Genomic DNA, 23,215 nt, shown 5'->3' on the forward strand with positions numbered 1-23,215 from the left:
GTTCATGGATTTTAAATAGCTACGGACCGATGGGTGCATGCTACCTCATTATCAGTGGATCACGGTACATCGTTGTGATTTGCACATAGCGGGGCAGAGCTGGAAACAGCCTCCAGGATATTGTGAACTCATCTTAAGCCTGGAGGCTGTCCTCAATAATACAAGCCTTAGAGATATCCATCTGCATACTAAAGATCAGGGCTCACATGTGATTCTGTAGACAAGGCAGAGCATGCAAATCTTGGATGGAGGCACATTGGAGATTGCTGTATAATGATGACACGTTCATTGTTGGATCATGGTGTATTGATTTCATATGCTCTTTCAAGGATTTTGTGTTGTGAGAATGAAATGCGATGGTAAATATTTGAGTGAATAGCCTGCTGGCTCGTAAACTATTGACATTGTCAATGCTAGCTGGATATTTTCAATAACACGTTCTGAATATTTGTGAAATGTGTGCTCCTGTTATAAGAAAACACGCGTGGGAGGGTGTACTATTCAGTGAGGAACCATTGATTTATTCTATTTTGCTATTCTTATGTTTTCTACTGTATATGTTTGTATATATGTTACTGTCAGCCCGAATGCTCACGTTTTGATTGAAACGGCCCTAATCTCACCTGTCACGATTTACTGTGCTTTCTCCCAGCAGAGCTTGACGGATCGGACTGGCGAGAGAGAGAGAGCGTGCGAGAGAGAGAGAGAGCGCGTAAGAGAGAGCGTGCGAGAGAGAGCGTGTGCGTGCGTGTGCATGAGAGAGAGAGCAAGCGAGAGAGAGAGAGAGAGAGCTGGCCTTCGTCTGACAGCGCGACTAGCGGATGAGCGCTGTTCATGCGTCTCCCTGCGTGCCACTCCTACATCAGTATGAACTGTGAGCAGGACTTTGGGGACGGGGGCCTGGGCGTGACCCTCACCCTCCGACTGCTCATGCATGGCAAGGTACGGCCCCGGACGGACACCAATACAGGCACAGCCACAGCTCTTAACGGTTTGAAATGCCCGAGCCATATTCCTGCTTAGTTTGAACTATAGAAAACCAATACATAACCTGGGCTTGGTTAAAAATTTATGTTTTGGTCAAATGTTCAGTGTATGTTTTAGCACATAGAAACGTGTCTGGAAAGCAGAGCTATGCATCAATATTGCTTTTTAATTCATATGTCTTTTGTCTCCTTCTGTTGCTTCCGTCGCCCGATTTCAGGAGGTTGGCAGCATCATAGGGAAGGTGAGGATCCTTTGTCTTTATTTACCTCATAAAAACACAGGAGTATCATCCCTGGTTAAACCCGGTCTCCAGGCGCGCCTTCGCTACGGACTCCGAAACGAGTCTTTGTGGATTTATCTCCCCGCGTCCTGGCGTCTCTCTCTACTCTGTTGTGAAATCAAACACCAGACAAACGATTTCTCCCGACAAAACAATTTGTGTCCTCTACTTTCTGCCATCCCAAATGTAATTGCCTTAAACCAACCCTCTCAAGACCGGCTCCCATCCCCTGATGCAGCATGGCAATCCATCACACCGCAGCAGTAGGGCTTTGACAGCAGCGCTTCTGTTGAAACTCAGCTCAGAAGGCATATTACTGATGGCCCCCGGTGAGCAGTTTAGTGTGTGTTAGTAAGGGGCGCGCTCTCTCTCTCCCCCCCCCTCCCGTCTCCCACTCGGATCCTGCCTCCTCACAGAATACGGACAGGAGAAGAAACATCGAGGAGGAGAGAGGAAGAAACAAACACGAAAAACCGGTGTGGGAGAAAAGAGAAGATGAGAAACGGGACGTGAAAGAGAGAGCTTTAGAGGGGATACCTGCTCTTGCATTAGAGATGGAGATTGAGGAGATAAGAGGAGAGACGTGGAGAGAGAGAGAGAGCGTCACTCGGAGACGGGAGGGGAATGGCGTGTGTGGCGCTCGCCGGGCCGAGACCAGACTGGTAGTTTATCTACTACGACGCCGGGCGCTCCTGTTAATAACTCTTCTCCATCCTCTCTCTCCCCCTGTCTCTCCTCATCCCTCCCTCCTGTCCTCCCTCTCTCTCTCTCTCTCCCCCTATCTCTCCTCATCCCTCCCTCCTGTCCTCCCTCTCTCACTCTCTCTCTCCCCCTGTCTCTCCTCATCCCTCCCTCCTGTCCTCCCTCTCTCTCTCTCTCTCTCCCCTGTCTCTCCTCATCCCTCTCTCCTGTCCTCCCTCTCTCTCTCTCTCTCTCTCTCTCTCTCCCCTGTCTCTCCTCATCCCTCTCTCCTGTCCTCCCTCTCTCTCTCTCTCTCTCCCCCTGTCTCTCGTCATCCCTCCCTCCTGTCCTTCCTCTCTCTCTCTCTCTCTCTCTCTCTCTCTCTCTCCCCCTGTCTCTCCTCATCCCTCCCTCCTGTCCTCCCTCTCTCTCTCTCTCTCTCTCTCTCTCTCCCCCCTGTCTCTCCTCATCCCTCGCTCCTGTCCTCCCTCTCTCTCTCTCTCTCTCTCTCTCTCTCTCTCCCCCTGTCTCTCCTCATCCCTCCCTCCTGTCCTCCCTCTCTCTCTCTCTCTCCCCCCTGTCTCTCCTCATCCCTCCCTCCTGTCCTCTCTCTCTCTCTCTCTCTCTCTCTCTCTCTCTCCCCCTGTCTCTCCTCATCCCTCCCTCCTGTCCTCCCTCTCTCTCTCTCTCTCTCCACATCCCTCCCTCCTGTCCTCCCTCTCTCTCTCTCTCTCTCTCTCTCTGTCTAACCTCTCCTCACACCCTCTCCAACACAAAGAGAGCCCAAAACCCAGATTAAAGGGCCATCCATGCTGTTACAATACTGTTACAATGACTACAATATACCTATACTATACAGTATACAGCAAACTATCACCTACTATTACTACACATTTAAATTGTTCCAAAATAAATGTGTCCACACTACAACAATGCCTATGAAAATAGGGGACGATGATAATGACGCGGCACTTTCAGAGGGAGGCTGTCCAGAGTATTGAATGAATATTTTGCTGTCTGGCGCATGTATAAACCTTGAGGCATTACCTCGAGGACATTACCTTGAGGTAATGTTATTAAGAAAAACTGAGCATGCAAATACATATACATGTGTCCCTCCTGTCTTATTTTACCTGCAAATGTGCGTGATGGCTAGCTCTTAGTAATGTAGAAACATACTGTATGCTTTTGATTGGCAGGTGCTTTGAATGCTATAACACTGAAGTGAGGATGCTCAACCAACAATTTTTTTTATAGTTATATTATGGATACATTGTTACTTATCCCATACCAGAGACAGTCCAGAATACTGAAATAACTGAGTAGCTTAGTACCCTAGACAGGACAGTGTGTTTGACTCTGGGCGAATGGCTGTCAATGTCATGATTGGTTGTCAATTTCATGTACCGAGGTGTGAATTGGAGTGATTGTGTGGGGGAGGAAGACAGATATGGGACAGGAGCAGGAGAGCTGACAGATGGAGAGACAGTCTAAACCTGGCAGAGGATTTGGTGTATGACAGAGGTGTGGCTTCATCCTGACTGGGAGCTGTCCACACACACCCACGCACACACACACTCACACACATACATGCACACACACGCACATATGCACACACACACACATACATGCACACACACACACATGCACACACACATATATACACACACACACACACACACACATACATGCACAAACACACACATACAGTACACACACACATACACATACTGTATGCACACACGCACACGCAAACATATACACACACACACATACACACACACACACATATATGCACACACGCACATACACGCACACACACACACACAGACATCTCACAGATACAGGCACCAGGGCAGTTGAATCGTGAGAAGACTGGAATTGAATTTGAAGCGCAGTGCACTGCAGCATGTAGGGTTAAATGTGAGCCTACGGTACAGAGCTCTGTTTAAGTGTAGACATTAGAATGTTCTGATATGTATTTCAACATGCATTTCAAGATCCATTCTCCACTGATGTTTTTATTGAAAATTCACTATGGGGAAATAATAGTAATTGGTTAATTGGGATTTGAAATGCAGTCTGATTTCATTCTGGGGTTGTGGATGCAGTAAGGGCAGTACATACTTTTCAAACAAAGCACACATCACCTGCAGCCAGGGCTGAAAATTAACACCTGCAACCGGCCAAATGCAGGTAACATTTCCAATTGGCGACTAGATTTCGGAAGGCTATCTGAAAAAAATATATACTTGGCCGGTAGATTTTTTAATCTACAGTCCCCTTGGCAGGTGACTCACCATGATCCAAAAAGTTAATTTTCACCTCTGCCTGCAGCCATCTTCAAAGTTGTCCTTCATCTTCTCTTCTTCTCTTTCTCAGAAAGGTGAGACTGTGAAGAGAATACGGGACGAGGTACGTTTCCTTCTTCTGATGTTCGTTCACGCTATGCCTTCCTACCCATGTGGTCATCTGATGCATGTCAAGTAGTGCAAGTCGTACATTATTACTGCAGCGTGTGTGTGTGTGTGTGTGTGTGTGTGTGTGTGTGTGTGTGTGTGTGTGTGTGTGGCATGTTATTCTAGTAATTAGTACGATACGCTTATCTCTGCTTAGGCATAACGTTAATTAATCCCCTGTATTTTCCTTCCACTTATGGATTAGTGCGCCATCACAAATGGGTTACAGTTCAAGAGAAAACATAATCAAATCACAGAGAGCCTGTATTGGTATGACTCCAAGTTAGAGAGTCCCATTAATATTAAAGCTGAACTTCTTCACAGTCATGATGTTTGGGAGCCAGGAGTGTGAGTAGCATACTGAGCAGGTCCAGAGGGTGGCCTACCGGCCTGGTGGGTACCCATTGGCTACCCTGCCAAAAACATCTCTCTTTTTCTCTACCTTTCACTGTCAATATCTCACGTCTTTCTCTCTCTCTCTCTCTCTCTCTCTCTCTCTCTCTCTCTCTCTCTCTCTCTCTCATTACTCTCAGTCATTTAGCACATGTTTTATCTCTCTTTCTCACACACACACACACACACACACACACACACACACACACACACACACATTGTACACACACATACAGTACATAACATCTCACTCTAATTTTTGGTCTTTCCCTCTCTCCTTCCCCTCCCTCTCCTGCTCTCCTCCCCCTCATAAACAGGGTTCCGTCAGCACGGCGCGCTTCATTAACTCTTAGTGTAAAAAGTAATTAGCTTGTGATTGTTGTGGTCCATTGTTCCTCCTGTGACCTCTGGAGCGAAGCCATTCTGTTGATGCTTTATGAAGCAGAAGGGTAAACAGGGAGCCAGGAGGACCACGTGCGTGTGCGTGCGTGCGTGCGCGTCGTGTGTGTGTGTGTGTGTTCCTATAGCCCTGCAGAGCCGCAGTATGAATCAGCCACTAAATCACCGGTCACCCAGGCTAGTCACCCAGCCAGCCAGTCTTCCTCTCAGTCCGCGTGTCAGTCCAGTCACGGGGAGCGTGACTCGCCGGCACGTCTGCAGGGAAGGTCGGGGGGGGGTCGCGGGGCTGTCCTCGTGATCCTCCCCCCGGCCCGGGAGGGTCTCTGCGGTGGGGGGATAAAACCCAGGCAGTGGGGGGGGGGTGCGGTACAGGCGCTCTGGGTTTGGCGTGCAGGGGGGGATAATCCTCTGTCGGTCATTATGTCCTGTCGTCTGTATGGAGAGAGACAGGGTCAGGGTTTACTGTGTGGGCCTCACTCCACGGTATTACCCCTCCTTATCCCGTTACATCTAATCTGTAAAGTTGACTTACAGTTATGAGCTAGTGTTGGGAGTGTTGAGGTTAAGCGCCTTGCAACGTTGGCCTGGCACAGTCTGAGAGGCTCTAACCACTCAGCTACCCGCCAACCAACACATACAGCCCTTGTATCTGACTCAGGACCAGTGGTTAATTCGAGGGGATGTTGACCTCCGACCTGTGTCTCCCTACAGAGCAGCGCGCGGGTGAACATCTCCGAGGGCTCCTGTCCAGAGAGGATCATCACCATCACTGGCTCCACAGACTGTGTCTTCAGGGCCTTCACCATGATCACATACAAACTGGAGGAGGTAATAACCTATTCACCATGATCACATACAAACTGGAGGAGGTAATAACCTATTCACCATGATCACATACAAACTGGAGGAGGTAATAACCTATTCACCATGATCACATACAAACTGGAGGAGGTAATAACCTATTCACCATGATCACATACTAACTCGAGGAGGTAATAACCTAACTTCACCATGATCACATACAAACTGGAGGTGTTAACCTAGGAGATCACTTCTGAAACACTCGACATCACTTATTTAAAATAAATAAATAAATAAATAAATAAAAACACTTGTGTAGGAAAAAAGTACATCCTATAAAATATTTCTGTCTGGACGTTTGAAATGATGCATCACCAACTGTCGGCGGAAATTGTAGCTGAGACAGTTTGGATGGAGAGCCAGGCGCTGTACTGGTGGAGGGGGTGATGGGACATTTGCCATGAACATCATTAAGAGATTTCCTGACTACGCTGTCTGGCGTGCTTTTATGACTTGAGCTTATTGTCCAGATTGAAGCAGTGGTTAATGAGAGAGATGCTCTAGGTAGTGTATTACTCACGCTGCAGATGAATGTGATGGCGTGTCGCAGTTTTCAGCGCCGGGCCTTTTGAGCTCTCATTTTGTGTATTTGCCATCATGGTTCCTATATGCTGGGGGGCCTATAGAAGATAGATTACACTTCTGTTGGACAATACACACTGCCCTTTGGACCGGAGTAGCCTAACAGATGAGTGGAGTTTTGTCTTTTACGGATGACGACGTATTGTTATGACAATGTGCGACTGCTCCCACACCGCTCGCTGAAAGAGCATATGACACTACGCTAACACGCCAATTAATTACCCAGGCAGGGGATGTGCGGGCTGTAAATTAGTTGCGCTAATGAGATTCAGATGACTGCTCTGCCTCATGCAGAGAGAGCTAAGCACATTGTTTAATCATCTGTGTATCAGCAGACCTACGGAGACGGCGGACGAGCGCGAGCGCCACAGCCTCAGAGAGCAGACGTCGGCTTGCCACCAGACGCTCCCCGCGCTCTCCTGTAGCGGCCGGTAAACACACACGCTGGCGCCGAGCACCGAGCGGCATTCATTAAAGATCTTAGGCTCTCACCTCGTCTCCAACCCCACCTTCCTGACGGAAAAAAAACACTCCGGTTGTCATGGCAACGGGTTGGCTGACCTACAGCGCGGGGCTCCATCCGAGTCTGAGTGGTGTGTGTCTCACATCTTTAATCACACTTAACTCTTCCTGCTCCACCGGGGCCTTGATGACAGACTTCTGTTTTCGTACACACCTCCCACTCTGAGAGTCCATCAAGAACCAGGGGACACCAAACCCAGCCGGTTATGATCATCATCATTCACTTGAATATTATCGATAGGATGTAGGCCTATCTATGTAGGCTACTGTAGCTGTGTATAGGCCTATGGGAACACAGACCTTTACACCTAGGGTTTTTAGATATAAATCAAGTCCTGCATATAGACCTCAAAGGGGTTCCCATCAGGGGCCTCATTTATCATTGTGGATACACCCTTTTTCATTTACACCTGATTTTTGTACTTGCTTTTCTCCGCAAATAATGTGATGTATCATGCCAAAACTCGATGGGAAATATTATGAGATATATACACAATATTTTCCATCGAGTTTTGTCATGATACATCACATTATTTGCGGGTGAAAAGCAAGTACAAAAGTCAGGTGTAAATGAAAAAGGGTGTATCCACAATGATAAATGAGGCCCCAGGACTGTTAGATACGGTGCAATTTAGAGTTCTGACGCCCCTCCATTGAAGCGTTATCGTCCTAACCGCAGCGTACCTCTGGGGATTAATCCGGGCGCTTTCCTTTGTGCGTCTGCGGCTCACGGTCTTATTTCCGCCAATTTGCCGTGAGGGCATCTTCGCGTTGCTCGGGGCCGAGGGCACGTCAGGCCGTTCGCAGCCGGTAAGATACGGCGCATATTTTTAGATCCAAATCTGGCGAGATGATGCCCGGAGCCCTGCGATCCTGCCGACGAGCTACGTGCCGCTCATGTAACGAAGGGAGACGCCAGCGAGCCTGATCCGCATTCGCTAAATATAGACGCCGAGGAGGAGGAAGGCGGCGGCCGCAGCAGAACGGGGGGGTGGGGGCTTTTCAACTTAAAGAGCAGAAACTCTTGGGGGAATAACAGTTTCTCTCCCCACATAAGGCAAGTCCTCTGAGGGTTGCTCTCTAAAGGGCTGTATATGGAGCCATTATTACCCCTCCCCCCCCCGGTTTTGTTGATAAACACGCGCGGTGTGAGGAGGTGCAGACAGGGCGAGCCGAACACCGGTGTTCAGGCAGCCAAGTGGGAATGTGCGCCAATGGGCATTGAGACAGTGAGGAGGGGCATTTACATATCAAAGGCAGACAGAGCCTGGCTGCTGATTAATTAACAGCTCAATCCCCCACCCACCAGCAGAGAGAGGAGAGCTGTGTTTGTTTTCTACCTGGACAGAAGAGGGGAAATAGAAAACAGGCCTGGGTGAGACCTCGGCTTTCTGGCCGGCATCCGTCACGGACGCCCGAGGGGCCTGTATTAGCAGGGCTGTTTATTGTGGGTTTATTGAAGTGATAAGTCCGCCACTGCCTATTCATCCTCCTTCTCTCCCTTGCGTACCTCCCTCTTTTTTCCCCCATGTCGTTATCTTCCATTCATTTTCTCTTTCTCGTCGTTCTCTCTGCTCTATCAATCCCTCCTCTCCTCTGTCTCATTCTGTCCATCCCTTCTCCCCTCCAGGACCTGACCGCCCTGGTGGCCAATGGCACCATCAGCTCCAAGCCTCCGGTGACCCTGCGGCTGGTCATCCCCGCCAGCCAGTGTGGCTCTCTGATCGGCAAGGGAGGGGCCAAGATCAAGGAGATCAGAGAGGTGAGCGAAACAAGCGTCCGTCTCGGCGGGGACTCGCCATCTCCATACGTCTCCCATCGGTCCCGCTTCCAGCATGCAACCTTGTTACCGGAGGAAACAGACTTAGGTCAAAAGGACATCGCTGCCATAAACTTATCATCAGAAAGCTTAAGGTCACTGTCCGTTAAAGGAAGACCGATGAGTGGTGTTTGCCGATGATCATTAGAATGGAAAAAGTCGTTAAAAAGTCTTAAAGTCGGTAAAAAGACGTCTTTAAAGATAAGAGAAATATATAGCCATCTCAGGTGGCTTGAGCCAGACTGGATTTCTATTCTGGTCTGACTGGTATGATCAGAGCTACGATATGGATATGCCAGTCTGTTTCACGTGGATTTCTGTATGCGTTAGGAGTGGGACATCTAGCATCTATCTATCATAACTTCATAAGTCTTAGATCATAACTTCATAAGTCTTAGGTCATAACTTCATAAATCTTAGATTATAACTTCATAAGTCTTAGATCATAACTTCATAAGTCTTAGATTATAACTTCATAAGTCTTAGATCATAACTTAATAAGTCTTAGATCATAACTTCATAAATCTTAGATCATAACTTCATAAGTCTTAGATCATAACTTTAAAAGTCTTAGATCATAACTTCATAAGACTGCGGTGTGTTTACAGTATATATCCATACTTAGCATCTCCTCTACTCAGACCTATAGTCTTTCCATCCATCTAAGACCACCGGTGATTTCGTATTAAGCCAACCATCATACTGTAGTCACAGGGCTTTTACAATGGTTAGGGGGACTCTTTTCAGCTCCATTATAAGGTCAACACAGAGTCTCAAAGTCCATCCTATCTCCAGAATCACACTAATCCTTGTCTAAACCTCTGTCTTGGTCAGAGCACTGGAGCCCAGATTCAGGTGGCGGGGGATCTGCTGCCCAACTCCACCGAGCGAGGAGTGACGATATCGGGGAGCCAGGACTCTGTAATCCAGTGTGTCAAGCTCATCTGTACAGTAATCCTAGAGGTAGAGAATTGTAGCCTCGTCTCGCACTTTCTGACACACACACACACACGCACACACACACACGCACACACACACACACATGCATTGCAGCTACCTTAGACTACGGAAAAGTAGTGTTATGCCTTGTGTGCCTACTGCAATTTTTTATTGACATTTTCTATTGAAACTGGAAAAACTGGGCTAAAAAATCCAACTGAAAATCCACCTAGAATGGATTAATGGACATGTTTTGCTTATCAAAACATCTACAGTATCAATGACGGTGTTACATTTTCACTGCAGAATATTTGACCCATAGCGGAGGTGTGATTGATTTCCAGCCCTCGCTGTGATTTCCAGCCCTCGCTGGGATACAGATGAGAGCACATGATAGCGTCGCTGTCGTGAATGAAACATTAACCTGAGCCTCGGGGAACTGTGGGGCGACTATGTCTCTTAAAAGAGGCCTGTTAGTTAACTCATCCACCATTCAGTTTAGCCCCCTCTCCAAACAGTTCAGCTACTGAAGCTGTTGTGTTTACTGAAGCTACCACCAGACAGAGATGAATATGAGAGATCTGGCAAACAGCCTGGCATTGTTAGGAAGCTCTTAAAGAAAAACAAACTGACTTGAAGCAAAGTACGTCCACCTTAAAACAACCCTCTCTTGAGAAACAAGAGACTAACAGGGAGAATAACACTCCCCAAACACAATTTCTATCTGCTAAGTCCCCTTTTTGTTTGTGCATTGCAGCTGGACCTGACTGCTTAATTACTAGTTTGATCCAGTTTTCCGGGGTTTTCTTCAAAGGCTTACAAGTTTCATTAGGATTCTCAACCAGGGGCCTAGCTTTTGGCTCCGGGATGTAAATTATGCAAAGTTATACAAAGAATATGCTGCGACTACTCCCACAGAAAAGATGCTCCACATTTAGAGGGGAAAAAAACACTACACCCACTTGATGCAACAACTTATTGTCTCACTCAATTTACATGTATACTTTACAAGGAGCTAAGAATGTCAATACAGTACAATGCTGTATATACTGTACTGTATTTCCCCTGTGCCAGTGAGGTGTGTGTTTTGTGTTTAAATACTAACGGGCCCCACCATAAATATTGACTCTCACTATAATGGTTGAATTGTTCCATGCATTGTGGTAATTTAATTAGCCTAAGGCTGTGTTCACACTTAGCTTCTTTTATTTGTTTTTAATTATTTTAGAAAAAGCACAGCCTTCTGCGCCTTTTCACTGCTTTCTGAAGTATTCTGTAACCTTAACAATGGGAATCAGACATTCTAGCCGACGTTGACTCAACTGTTATCAACCTGATCATCTTTAAATCAACTAAATATAATAATAATAATAATAATATTATAGGATAGGGCCTACTATAATTTAATAACCATCAACTAAAATTATACCGTGTACTCTTTCATATGTATGTTACTCTATCATTTGTGACTAGGGATGTAAACCGGTAGCCTATAGTGCTAAACCACGATCAAATCTGATTAAATTCATAACGATAAAATTATCATTAAAACCATGTTTGATTACGGAGCTTTGAAACTCACTGTAAATACTGTCCAACATCAACCAAAGTTAGCAACAGTCAGCATTAGTTTAATGTTTATGCAAACAAAAAGTGCATAGTGCTGCTAATTTTATTTGTGGTTTTCATATAAAACTTGATTAAATGCTTTCAGTATGTATCAGTAGTTTTTTTTTTTACATTTTCAGCACATTTTAAGAATACCACAATAATACTTCTGTGATAATTTGGTCACTATAAACGTGATATGAAATTTTCATACCGTTACATCTCTTTGTGACTCATGTCATATAACTCTGTAAAGTGTGAATCATACTGATTGATCAGCTGTCAGAAAGGCACTTGACAGTGCTTTTCTGAAAAGTCAAACAAAATTCAACTCAAAAAGGTGGTGGCAGGTGCGCTTTTTAAAAAGATGCCTTTTGCCTTAGGGTTGCATGTAAAAAAAAAAAGCGCTGATCATTAAAAAAAGAGAAGTCTAGTGTGAATACGGCCTAATAGACAACAACTCAGTATGCGCTCCTGTTTACTGGCTCTCTCACAGTGACTCTGTGATTTATGTGACATCAGGGACAATGTAGAGTAACCAGCCTTGTGTCTCACCTGTTCTGTCTGTGGTGTTGATGAAAGTGTATCTCACAACCCCAGACCCCTTGTCCTATTTTTCACTCCTCAGTCTCCCCCGAAGGGCGCCACCATCCCGTACCGCCCCGGCCCCTCCCCCGGAGCGCTCCTCATCTCTGGGAATCAGGTGAGCGGTGATTCAGGCGACTCAACCCCACCGCCGCGTTTGGCATGGTCAATGTTCCGTGGGAGATCCAGTCCAGATGGCGGTTGAGGTACTTTGGGCCACAGCTGCTTGATGTTAGGGGGTGCAAAACCATCCGTCTATAGCTCAACTCCCTCACAGTGGGAAGCTAAGAGCCAGAGACGCTTGGCGCTAAGTAGGGCCGGGATGTGGAGAGGGTCCTGCGCGGTAGAGATATCCAGCTGGCCATGGAGGAAGACAGAAGATTAGCCACCGGGTCCAGACCTAGTCTTAACTAGCCAGGGCTGGCGGGCGTTTCCGCCTGCAGCCCTGGGGCGTGGTGCAGCTCACTGTGTGCCGTCTAAGACTCGCCGGTCGTTTAAGGATGGGGCATTGTGTTGTGATAGAGCTCATCATAAGATACCTAATTAAAGTGGAGGGTGAGGCCCAATCCCAGGAAGACGAAGGGCTTTGATGAAGGCGATGCTGTGATAAGAATGTGTCATTTGTCTGTCGGAGAAGTGAAGAGGAACAGGAAAGCCACAGCCGATGACTCATCCTCTAAGCTTGTTAAGTGTGTGTGTGTGTGTGTGTGTGTGTGTGTGTGTGTGTGTGTGTGTGTGTGTGTGTGTGCGTGTGACAGTTAGACATGCAGCTTCGAGGACCTCTTAGACCACTTTTGGCTCTTTAGTATTCAGTAGTCAGGGCACCAGAAGGGACAGGCTTATTTTCTTCTGCATTTGGTGGAATTGTTGTTTTCCTCAGAATAAATATGAATTCAGTTGGGGAAATAGACCTTGTGCATTCCATTTTAGTGGGTAGTTAAACTATGGTACAGTACACGATATTCGTTTCATCAACCACATGATCCTCCTGGTATTCAGCTGAGTGAAGAGTACTGTACAAATTCATAGAGTATGCTCCATGATGATGTATGAATAAACCAAACCATGAATCAAAAACCTTGAATCAAGAGACTGTTACCATTCTGTTTTTGTCGGCAATACGTTTGGACACGGTTGCTCTCTGTGTTTAGGTGTTTGAGGCGTCTGACTTTGCCCCCCACCCTCTGTACTCCGTCAGCCAGGGGGGGCTGGACCTCCAGCAGGTGAGTGAGCGAGCACCCCATTCAAACAGAAGAAGCCTCAGTGCGGCCTTTAGCATTAACGAGACGCCACGAAATCGACCGTAAGTTCGTCAGCCGCTTAAGGATCGGTCAAAGCTTTTTGTTATGATACTGAACGGGACAGAACACGACATAGAACAAAACGAGAACACAAGGGAGCGCCGCGGACGCGTGGCCTCGCCTACAGTAGGTTTAGAGGACAGAGCTAGCTGAAGAGGCGGCGGTTGCGGTATGTTGAAACGCATTAGCTGGCACGAGGCACTCAGAAAACAGCAGCTGGACTTAAGCCGCTCCCATTGTTCTAGCGTGCTGTCATCACAGGCGCATGAAAGCCCTGCAGCGTCTAGATAACCTCACACAGTACATGACCACACCTCTCCACTATTCCGGTAACACCCCCCCCTCCCCCCTCCGACTCACACTGTCATTAGCGCAATACTTTATGAAAATGAAAATATTTATTGGTGGAATAATTGATATTGTGCCAATGTTTGTGTGGATAGAGACACACTACAGCAGGCTCAATCAAAGGGATCAGATTGAATTATTTGAAGGTTAACTTTATCTGAAAATGACTATGCGCTTACAGTATCATCTTCCTGAGTACTGAGCAGTACCTCCACTATTTCCAATGGTGAAGTGCGTGTGCATTACTGTGAGCAGCGGGCAGCCCTGCTCAGCTGATAGGTATGATATCCCAGCTATGGACTGGTAATGCTTGCTAGACTGCTGGCGTCAGTCAGAATTGCTTTTGGCTAAGTGCTGTCTGGCCTGATGGTAACCGCTAGGAGAGGGCTACCCACACACCCCCCTCGCTGATGAGCAGGGGGGGGGGGGGCGTCTACAGAGATAGATAGATAGATAGATAGATAGATAGATAGATAGATAGATAGATAGATAGATAGATAGATAGATAGATAGATAGATAGATAGACAGACAGACAGACAGACAGACAGACAGACAGACAGACAGACAGACAGACAGACAGACAGACAGACAGACAGACAGACAGATAGATAGATAGATAGATAGATAGATAGATAGATAGATAGATAGATAGATAGATAGATAGATAGATAGATAGATAGATAGATAGCTGGGTGGGTGGGTGGGTGGGAGGATGGATGGATGGATGGATGGATGGATGGATGCATGGATGGATGGATGGATGGATGGATGGATGGATGGATGTCAGATACCGTATCTGGTAGAAGAGAGTGAATGAGGAAAAGAATTGAAAGGAGGCCATGATACAGTAGGTGAAGGGTGGTGGGAGGGGCTGCGCAAGGGAAGGAGGGACAGATTTAGAGACCGAGAGAAAGAGAAAGAGGGGAGTGAGCGTGCATGCGTGTGTGAGTGTGTGTGAGAGAGAGAGAGAGAGAGAGAGAGAGAGAGAGTGGGAGGACAGGGATGAAGACCTTTCAGGTGACACGCTAAATACAATGGAAGTTTGTTTCAGGCCACCCCGGCACTGCAAACCCAAATATCCTGCCGTTGTCCAATCTGGGCTGGAAAACACCCACGTTACAGGCTGCTCAGCTGTCGTTGGATATGCAGCTCACTGCAGGTCTGAGAAAGCATTTAGCAGGGCTGAACATAATGCTTCCTTCTGTTCTCCAGGCCTACACTGTACAAAACCAATATGGCATTCCACATTCAGAGGTAAGATCTTTCACATTAGTGACCACCACTGGAGGTTTGGTCCTGATGTAGGGCAAGGTCTATTTTTTATTTTATTTAATTTTTTACAGATTATGAAAGTATAAATTGTTCAGTTGTAAAAAAGGAAAACAGTAAAATATATTTTTATTTTTTTTGCCCTCTAGCACATTTTGAGGACTGCCTACATCAGGACCAAACCTTCAGTAGCGGTCACATTTATTTGTGTGAAAAGTACATAATGGAGAGATGTATTTTGGATGAATCTGTAACGATGCTTCATTGAAGTCTTATTTTCTTCTCAATAACATCCCACACACCATCTCTTTCTCTCTCTTTCTCTCTCTCTCTCTCTCTCTCTCTCTCTCTCATAGTTGGCGAAGCTTCATCAGCTGTCCATGCAGCAGAACATGAGCCCCATGGCCCAGCCTGCCTCCGCTGTTCTACCGGGTATGTGCGAGTGTGAGTAACCATGATTGCGGCTAACAAGATGAGAAACGTGTTGAATTTGTTCAAAAGATTAAACTGTAAGAATATCCCAGGGAAGGCTTCCAGAAACCTCTCAGGATTCTTGGTATTCTACAAAGTGGGCTAGCAAAATTGCACAAAATTGTTCGTTTTAGACTCCCCCTCTCGCTAAATGAATGACATTAGCAGTTAGCAGAAAACGTGAAACGTGGAAAGGTTGATACGTGATAATGTAAAATGTGTTTAATAATAATCACACTGTTAGAGAAAGCGCCACGCTGTAGTAGAGCGTGAGGAGGTCCATGTCATTATAGCTGAGCTGATTATGTGCTCACGAGGGTAACAGTTTCCTCTAAGACATGTCCTCCGTGTCTCACGGTCCAACAGAAAGCTATTACAGTATGGGAAACGATGTGTTGAGAATCAGGGAGCCGGAAGAAATAAGATAATGCGTGGTGTGTCAGACATCGCTTCATTAAAATATAAATTTGCTTTTGCTTAATCTGACTGCTTTACATTGGAGAGATTTCCTGTACAAGCATGTCAATGATGATTTGCTTGACCCGCTAACCAAATAAAAATAAGGGAATGCATGAATAATACGCTGGATTGATTTGTTCACTGACATGCTCTCTTTCTCTCTCTCTCTTTCTCTCTCTCTCTCTCTCTTTCTCTCTCTCTCTCTCTCTCTCTCCCTCTCCCTCTCTTTCTCTCACTAGGGATGGACGCAAACTCCCATACTTCTCAGGAGCTCCTTATTCCCAATGATGTAAGTGATGAATTAAATACATTAGATGTTCCATTCTTGGGGCATTCTTGGGGCTGCTGTAGCTCAGTTGGTAGAGTGGGTCGTCCAGTGATCGTAGGGTCGGCGGTTCAAATCTAGGCTGCTCCTGTCCACATGTCGAAGTGTCCTTGGGCACAGACACTTAACCCCAAACTTCTCTCAATGAGCAGGCTGGCGTCTTGCATGGCAGCTGCCGCCATCGGTGTGTGAATGAGAGACCTTCATTGTGCCATGGATAAAAGCTCTATATAAGAGCAGTCCATTTACCATTCTAATCAGCTCCTCAGACACAATACACTCACCAGTCAGTCTGTAAACGCTGCACTCAACTATTTGTTGGTTTACATTTGTCTGGGTTTCATCTCTAAAAGTGGGTGGAAGAGTTTTTAAAATAAACTGCATTTCAGAACCAATCCAATGTATTTAGGGCGGTCCTTCCTAACGGGGTGGTAAATGTTTTGTTTTGATTCTCCATTCCAGTTTGTTTGGAGGACATCGTTTCCGGTAAGGCAGGTCCTTCACCCTATTCACCCTTGTAGGCAGTGGCTCTGTTTGGTACTGAAGTGTCCATTTTAGGCCCTGTTCGAGCAACGATTTTCAACAGAGATGTCCCCAGACTTTCAGAGGCAGAGAACCTCAAATTCATGAGACTACAGACACAATGGTTCTATCAGGTGAACAACGGCAGAAGAGCAAGTATCACGTCTCCAGACAGCTCAGGAACAGTTGACGCTAGACGCTCGGTGTTCAAGGCTCTCTGGCCACTCTTGGATGTCTTGCATAACTTGGGAAAAAGGAGACATCTTGGCAACCAGCTAATTATCCGAGTCATCCTAATCCCGGACTGAACCAAGGTCGAGGGGATTTTGAGCCGACATGGATCCCTCTGCGTTATTGTCTAGGTTCCAGTTGCAGTGTCTCGAAGTGACTCCCATGAGGAGCCAGTAAATCCTCTCATGTTCCCTGACCTACTTAGGAGTTCTCTCCTGTCAAAACAGCCAATAAAAAAAACAGGCAACCATCCTCTCACTCTCACTCAGCTCCCTCTCTCCAATCTGAGAGCAGATACTGTGGATGCAGTGATAGGGAGACAGCCCAGAAACTCAAGCTCAGCTGAACCATCTCCAAACAACAGTTACAGGCTGTCTTTATCTGGTAGATTTCCACAGAAAATTTGCCTGCTACAGTCTCTCTGCTTCTTTTAGGAAACAAAACCACACTTGCGCTACGCCCCATAAAGTACTAGTATGTGATGAATGGTTATTTCCTCTGTCTAACTCTGTTGTGCTTGTATCTCATGAATAACGACGTACGTACAGTACGTACAGTACGTACATACATACACACAAACACACGCACACACACACACACACAGACAGACAGACAGACAGACAGAGACTGATGTATGTATGTATGTATGTACCCTAGAAGACATAGCTGGAGATATACGTCACCAGATGCCAGAGTGGTGTGTTTTGCAGTCCACAGCCTACGACCCGCCAGAGGAATGCTACTGTTCACCACTGAACACGACAAGGACAGCTGGGCACTAAGCTCCAGCCATTGTTCTAGAGAGTTATATCCACAGTTGACCCCCCCCCCACACACACACACACACACTCTCTCTCACACACACACACACTCACACACATACTCTCTCTCTCTCACACACACACACTCTCTCACACACACACACGCACCCACTCACTCTCGCACAAAAGTATTAACACCCACAGACCACAGACTGCACGCTAGTGCAAGAATCAGGCTCAATACACTCTGAGCCACGGTAAGGAGAATTTCAGCGCCGGCCCAGAAAAAGCTTGCACACCGTCAGCACTGTACGCTACTGTACGCCTGGGTTTAGCCTGGAGAGAAATGGTGACACCTCCACCAGCACCCCATCCCTCTTCTCACAGTATGTCCTTTCAAAAGGCTACTTCAGCAGGAATTCCTACAATATATATGTAGGCCATTATGAGTCCCGGCCGGGGTGTACCACACCGCACTTTGTATTGGCTGCTTGGAGCTTAGTACTTATAAGCACTGTAGCAAGTGAAACTGCTGGGCCGCCTGGAGCATTTAGACACCTCCACACAAACTCTGAACAAACGGATAACACAGCACCCCTCCCATGCCAGGCACCTGTCTGTGCCAGTTAGACGCTCGCACTATCACCTATCGGGACTTCAAAACGAAGAACATTGCGTCCATATATCCAGGAATGTGTCTGTGCTGTGGTTTGAACGGCGGTAAGCAGTTGTTGACAGCGTCGTTCGACAGCTGGTCTGAAACGCCACACGTCTCTCCCCGCAGGGGGCCGATGTTATCCCTGATCTCAGGTCTGTAGTTGTCCCATTGTCCTCTGGAAGGGCCGATGTTATCCCTGATCTCAGGTCTGTAGTTGTTTATTTATTTTATTTATTTTGTTTTATTTAAACCTTTATTTAACCAGGGGAAATCCTGTTGAGATTGAAATCTCTTTTGTGAAGGAGCCCTGGCCAAGAGTGGCCGCAATAATAAACAAGAACATCAAGGCAGACAATACAGTAAAAGTAAAAACAAAACACAAAACATAGGATTACAACATGACATACACCGTAGCAAACAGCATAATACATTGGAAGCGCACTATGATTACAATACCACATCGCAACGGCCAATCACATAAAGCTAGAGCCATAGCCTATGTGGAGAAAAGGCTTTCAGGGGGACAAAAAGCTAGCCAAGGAAGTAGCTACATGCTCCAATGGAGTCTGTCTCCAAGCCCTTCACTATGGTTTTAAAAGCATTGAGTGGGATCAGCTCCTTAATCAGCCTGCAGGAGGTTCCGGGCTGTAGAGGCAGAGAACATGAAGGCCTGCTGGCCAAGCTCTGTACGAGCCCTGGGGACAGACAACAGGAGTGTGTCATTTGAACGTAGGGAGTAAGTGCTGGTTTGCAGTGTGATGTACCTGCATAGGTAGGAGGGAAGCAGGCCGATAATGGACTTATAAATGAAAATATTCCAGTGAGTTAGTCTGCGCAGAGCCATTGTCCTCTAGAGGGACTGGTGTTATCTCTGATCTCAGGTCTGTAGTTGTCCCATTGTCCTCTGGAGGGACTGATGTTATCTCTGATCTCAGGTCTGTAGTTGTCCCATTGTCCCCTAAAGGGACTGAAGTTATCTCTGATCTCAGGTCTGTAGTTGTCCCATTGTCCTCTGGAGGGACTGATGTTATCTCTGATCTCAGGTCTGTAGTTGTCCCATTGTTCTCTGGAGGGACTGATGTTATCTCTGATCTCAGGTCTGTAGTTGTCCCATGGTCCTCTAGAGGGACTGATGTTATCTCTGATCTCAGGTCTGTAGTTGTCCCATTGTCCTCTGGAGGGACTGATGTTATCTCTGATCTCAGGTCTGTAGTTGTCCCATTGTCTTCTAGAGGGACTGATGTTATCTCTGATCTGAGGTCTGTAGTTGTCCCATTGTCCTCTAGAGGGACTGATGTTATCTCTGATCTCAGGTCTGTAGTTGTCCCATTGTCTTCTAGAGGGACTGATGTTATCTCTGATCTGAGGTCTGTAGTTGTCCCATTGTCCTCTGGAGGGACTGATGTTATCTCTGATCTCAGGTCTGTAGTTGTCCCATTGTCTTCCTGAGGTCTTTTCGCCCGGGTCTGGCTCTCCTCACTCCGCCTGCCAATTATAACCGGGCACACCAACCCAGGCCCTGGTGTGACCAATCAGACATGGCAGAACAGGAAGCTGACTTCTCACGAAAGGAATGCAAAATACACAGAGAAACACAGGAACTATGTGCGTGTGTGTGGTGTTTGTGTGTGCGTTCGTGAGTGTGCTGGCTTCTTATTTTGTGTGGGTGGATGTGGGCTGCTTAGTGTGTGTGTGCGCATACTGTGTGTGTGTGTGTATGTGTGGATGGGGGGGGGGTGTGAGGGTGCTTGCTTAGTGTATGTGTGAGCTGTTGTCAAGCTGCCAACACACAGATACAGTGTTTTACCAGAGATGCTGCATCAGCGTCTTAACCTCTCTCTCTCTCTCTCTCTCTCTCTCTCTCGCTCTCCGTGTACCTGACATGCTGTCTGGCCGGTCCCCGGGCCCAGCTGACGTCCTGTCTCCGGGCTGATACCCGGGGCCCATACACAGACCCCGGGGCCCGGGATGATCACCTAGGGCCTTGGCCCTCGTCCTGAACACAGGCCGGGCTCCAAGGCCAGCTAGCCAATGAAAACAGAATAACAATGTTAATGTATTCCTGTAGGATGCCACAGAACTAATGTCAGCGTCTTCTCAACTAATGTCAGCGAAAAAAGACCACGCCGACAGGACGGCGTATCATGCCTTTTTGAATTATTTTCCCATTATGTTTTCCATTAGCGGGGGAGATGCTTCTGGCGGGGCCACGTTTGGGAAGTGATTTGTTTGGGAAGTCGCCACGATGGGGGAGGAATCAATAACCTTTTAGCCACTCAGATTAATGAGAGGGAAATGTGCCTCTCTCTCTCTCTCTCTCTCTCTCTCATCTCTTTTAGAGGGGGCCTGCACTGGAGTTGCAATTAAGGAAGGGTTTGGGAAAAGAGTGTATTTGACAGAACATAACAGATGGCCCGGGCTGATGGAGACAAACAACGTGATATTTCGAGAGGGTTACATCACGAGGTCAATGTGATCACATATAGAGCCTCCATTGCCGGGCACCTGCTCCCATATGTTGACTGCAGGTCACTGAGGTCTTCCGATCACGATCAGGGCCCACTGCTTGTCTCCCGCGCCAGGCTCATGACAAATGGCGACCGAGCCTTTGAGTCAGTGGCACCAAACCTTGGGAGTGCCCCTCCACAAGATTTAAGAGCTGCGCACTCTTTGGGCGTTTTTAAAAACCAGCTGAAGACTCATCTGTTTACACAGGGATTTGTCTGGCCGCCCGTGTCTGTAATTTTATGTTTATGTCCTGCCTCTGTAATTGATTGTACTTTCATCTGATGGTCTCTGTGTGTTTTTAATTCTGTGAAGCAGGCTGTGACTGTCTGTGAGAGGAGCTATATGAAATAAATTTCACTTAGTTACTTACAAGCCTCTGTGATTCTCATCAGTATATCATCGCGTATCATCGTCATCAGCATCATAACGCTGATTCTCCGCTTAATCAATAAGAGTGAGCTACTGTTTTCGTCTGAATGTGACGCATCGGGTAACAGAATAGTCTCTAGAGGATGAAATCTCCCTTCCTCTGTGCCCCTCTCCCCCCCTCCCCCTCCCCTCCGCTGCAGCTGATTGGCTCCATCATCGGGCGCCAGGGCACCAAGATCAACGAGATCAGGCAGGTGTCCGGCGCCCAGATCAAGATCGGCAGCCAGCTGGAGGGGACGAGCGACAGGCATGTCACTATCACCGGCTCGCCAATCAGCATCAATCTGGCCCAGTACCTCATCACCTCCTGGTAAGGGCGTCGGCTTCTGGGGGGGAGGGGGGGGGGTGGGGAATCAGCAGTCGTATTAACGGGGTCGGAGTTGAACAGGCGCGGTGACGGGCCATAATGAGGTCAAGCGCATCGTAGGTCCTGCGCTCCTGCTAATTGGCCCCCCGGGGGGGAACTGGAAAAGTCGCAGCGCTTTGCGGGCCGCAGCTTTCTATTCCCATTGGTTAATGTAGCATATTCTGAGTCTGTTCATTATCTCGTGTGATTGTCATGTCATTCCGTTCAATCCACTGTCTCACCCCCCTCTCCTCTCACTCCATCTCTCTCTCTCTCTCTCTCTCTCTCTGTCCCAGCTTAGAGACGGCCAAATCCACGGCCCAGGCCGCCTCCATGGCCGCCTCCCCGTTGGACCTGAACATGGCCTTCACCCAGCCGGCCTCGCCCGCCTCCTCCCCCGGTCCCACCCTGGCTGCCATGGGCGCCCTGACCCCCACCCCGGTCCTGAACACGCCCTACGGCGCCCTGCCCCTCTCCAGCCTGCTGGGCATGAAGTCCGTCCCCTTCCTGGCTCTGTCCAGCCCCACCCCCGCTGCCGCTGCCGTAGCAGTCAACGCCGCGCCCTCTCACGCCGCGCTGGCGGCCTACACCGCCAAAATCTCCTCGGCCAACTGCGCCAAGAAGCCGGAGAGGCAGAAGTTCGCCCCGTACTGACGCCGCCGTCTCGTGTGATCCCCACCGCCGCGCTCGGAGGAGAGGGAGGCGCCGAGGACAGCCGTTCTGTGTTCGGTCACAAACGCCCGATGTAGCCATATTCTCAGCCAGAGATTCTCTTTACTGACTTTTACTGTATGAAAACGCATCACAAAGAAGAGACCAACGGAAATTTGGACAGCTATTACTATAAGTTATTCACATATATAGATGATTTGTGAGTTTCCCATGAATTTATGAACCGCTATCACCTTCACCTCATCACTGTTATATCATTAAAAAAAAAAAAGGGGGCTGGATTCTTACTTTAGAGACGCGGGTGTAGTGGCGATTCTACACGTGTGTATCTTGAGTTAGACATCAGCCCAAAGTATTTATCCTTCAGTAAGTTTGTAAATGATACTCAGACGACAAATGCTTTACTGTATGAAGCTTTTATACAATGTCTATGTTTGCTTCTTGAGGTTTTTAAGAAAAATTTGTAAATGTTTGGGAAAATAGTGTTTTTTAATATTTTTTCGTGCTCTGGTACTGTACTGTTCTGTTTTGTGTTCTGTTCTGTTTTTTTTGTTTTGTTTTTTGGGGATTTTATTTGAAACGTGCAACTTGTTTTATCTTATTTATTTGTATTGTTTTGTTTATTAAAAGTCTTTGTTTCCTGATATGGCTAAAGGCATTGGTCTCCCTGCTTGTACCTTTGTACCAACCTTAGCTAACAGTCTGAAGACCGACTGGTCCTGTACTCCACCATAGGAACCAACGTACGCTTCAAAGCTTCAAAATTTCTCTAAAGACCAAATCACCTAAAACATTTGGC

The 23,215-nt window shown here is 47.2% G+C and overlaps 1 protein-coding gene across 1 annotated transcript; it reads left to right on the forward strand.

Moving 5' to 3' along the window:
• Positions 1 to 834: 834 nt before the first annotated feature.
• Positions 835 to 22,398, forward strand: LOC311330035 (poly(rC)-binding protein 4-like; the record flags this gene model as incomplete). Its single annotated transcript, XM_084461984.1, has 13 exons — positions 835 to 942; positions 1,205 to 1,228; positions 4,331 to 4,363; positions 5,911 to 6,027; positions 8,795 to 8,926; positions 9,818 to 9,946; positions 12,159 to 12,233; positions 13,267 to 13,338; positions 14,978 to 15,019; positions 15,391 to 15,466; positions 16,204 to 16,253; positions 21,539 to 21,708; positions 22,041 to 22,398. The coding sequence occupies 13 exons, from the start codon at positions 835 to 837 to the stop codon at positions 22,396 to 22,398; spliced, it is 1,386 nt and encodes a 461-aa protein (XP_084318110.1).
• Between the last annotated feature and the right edge of the window lie 817 nt (positions 22,399 to 23,215).

Source organism: Borostomias antarcticus (assembly GCF_949987555.1).
Source record: "Borostomias antarcticus genome assembly, chromosome: 3".
Classification (NCBI taxonomy): domain Eukaryota; kingdom Metazoa; phylum Chordata; class Actinopteri; order Stomiiformes; family Stomiidae; genus Borostomias; species Borostomias antarcticus.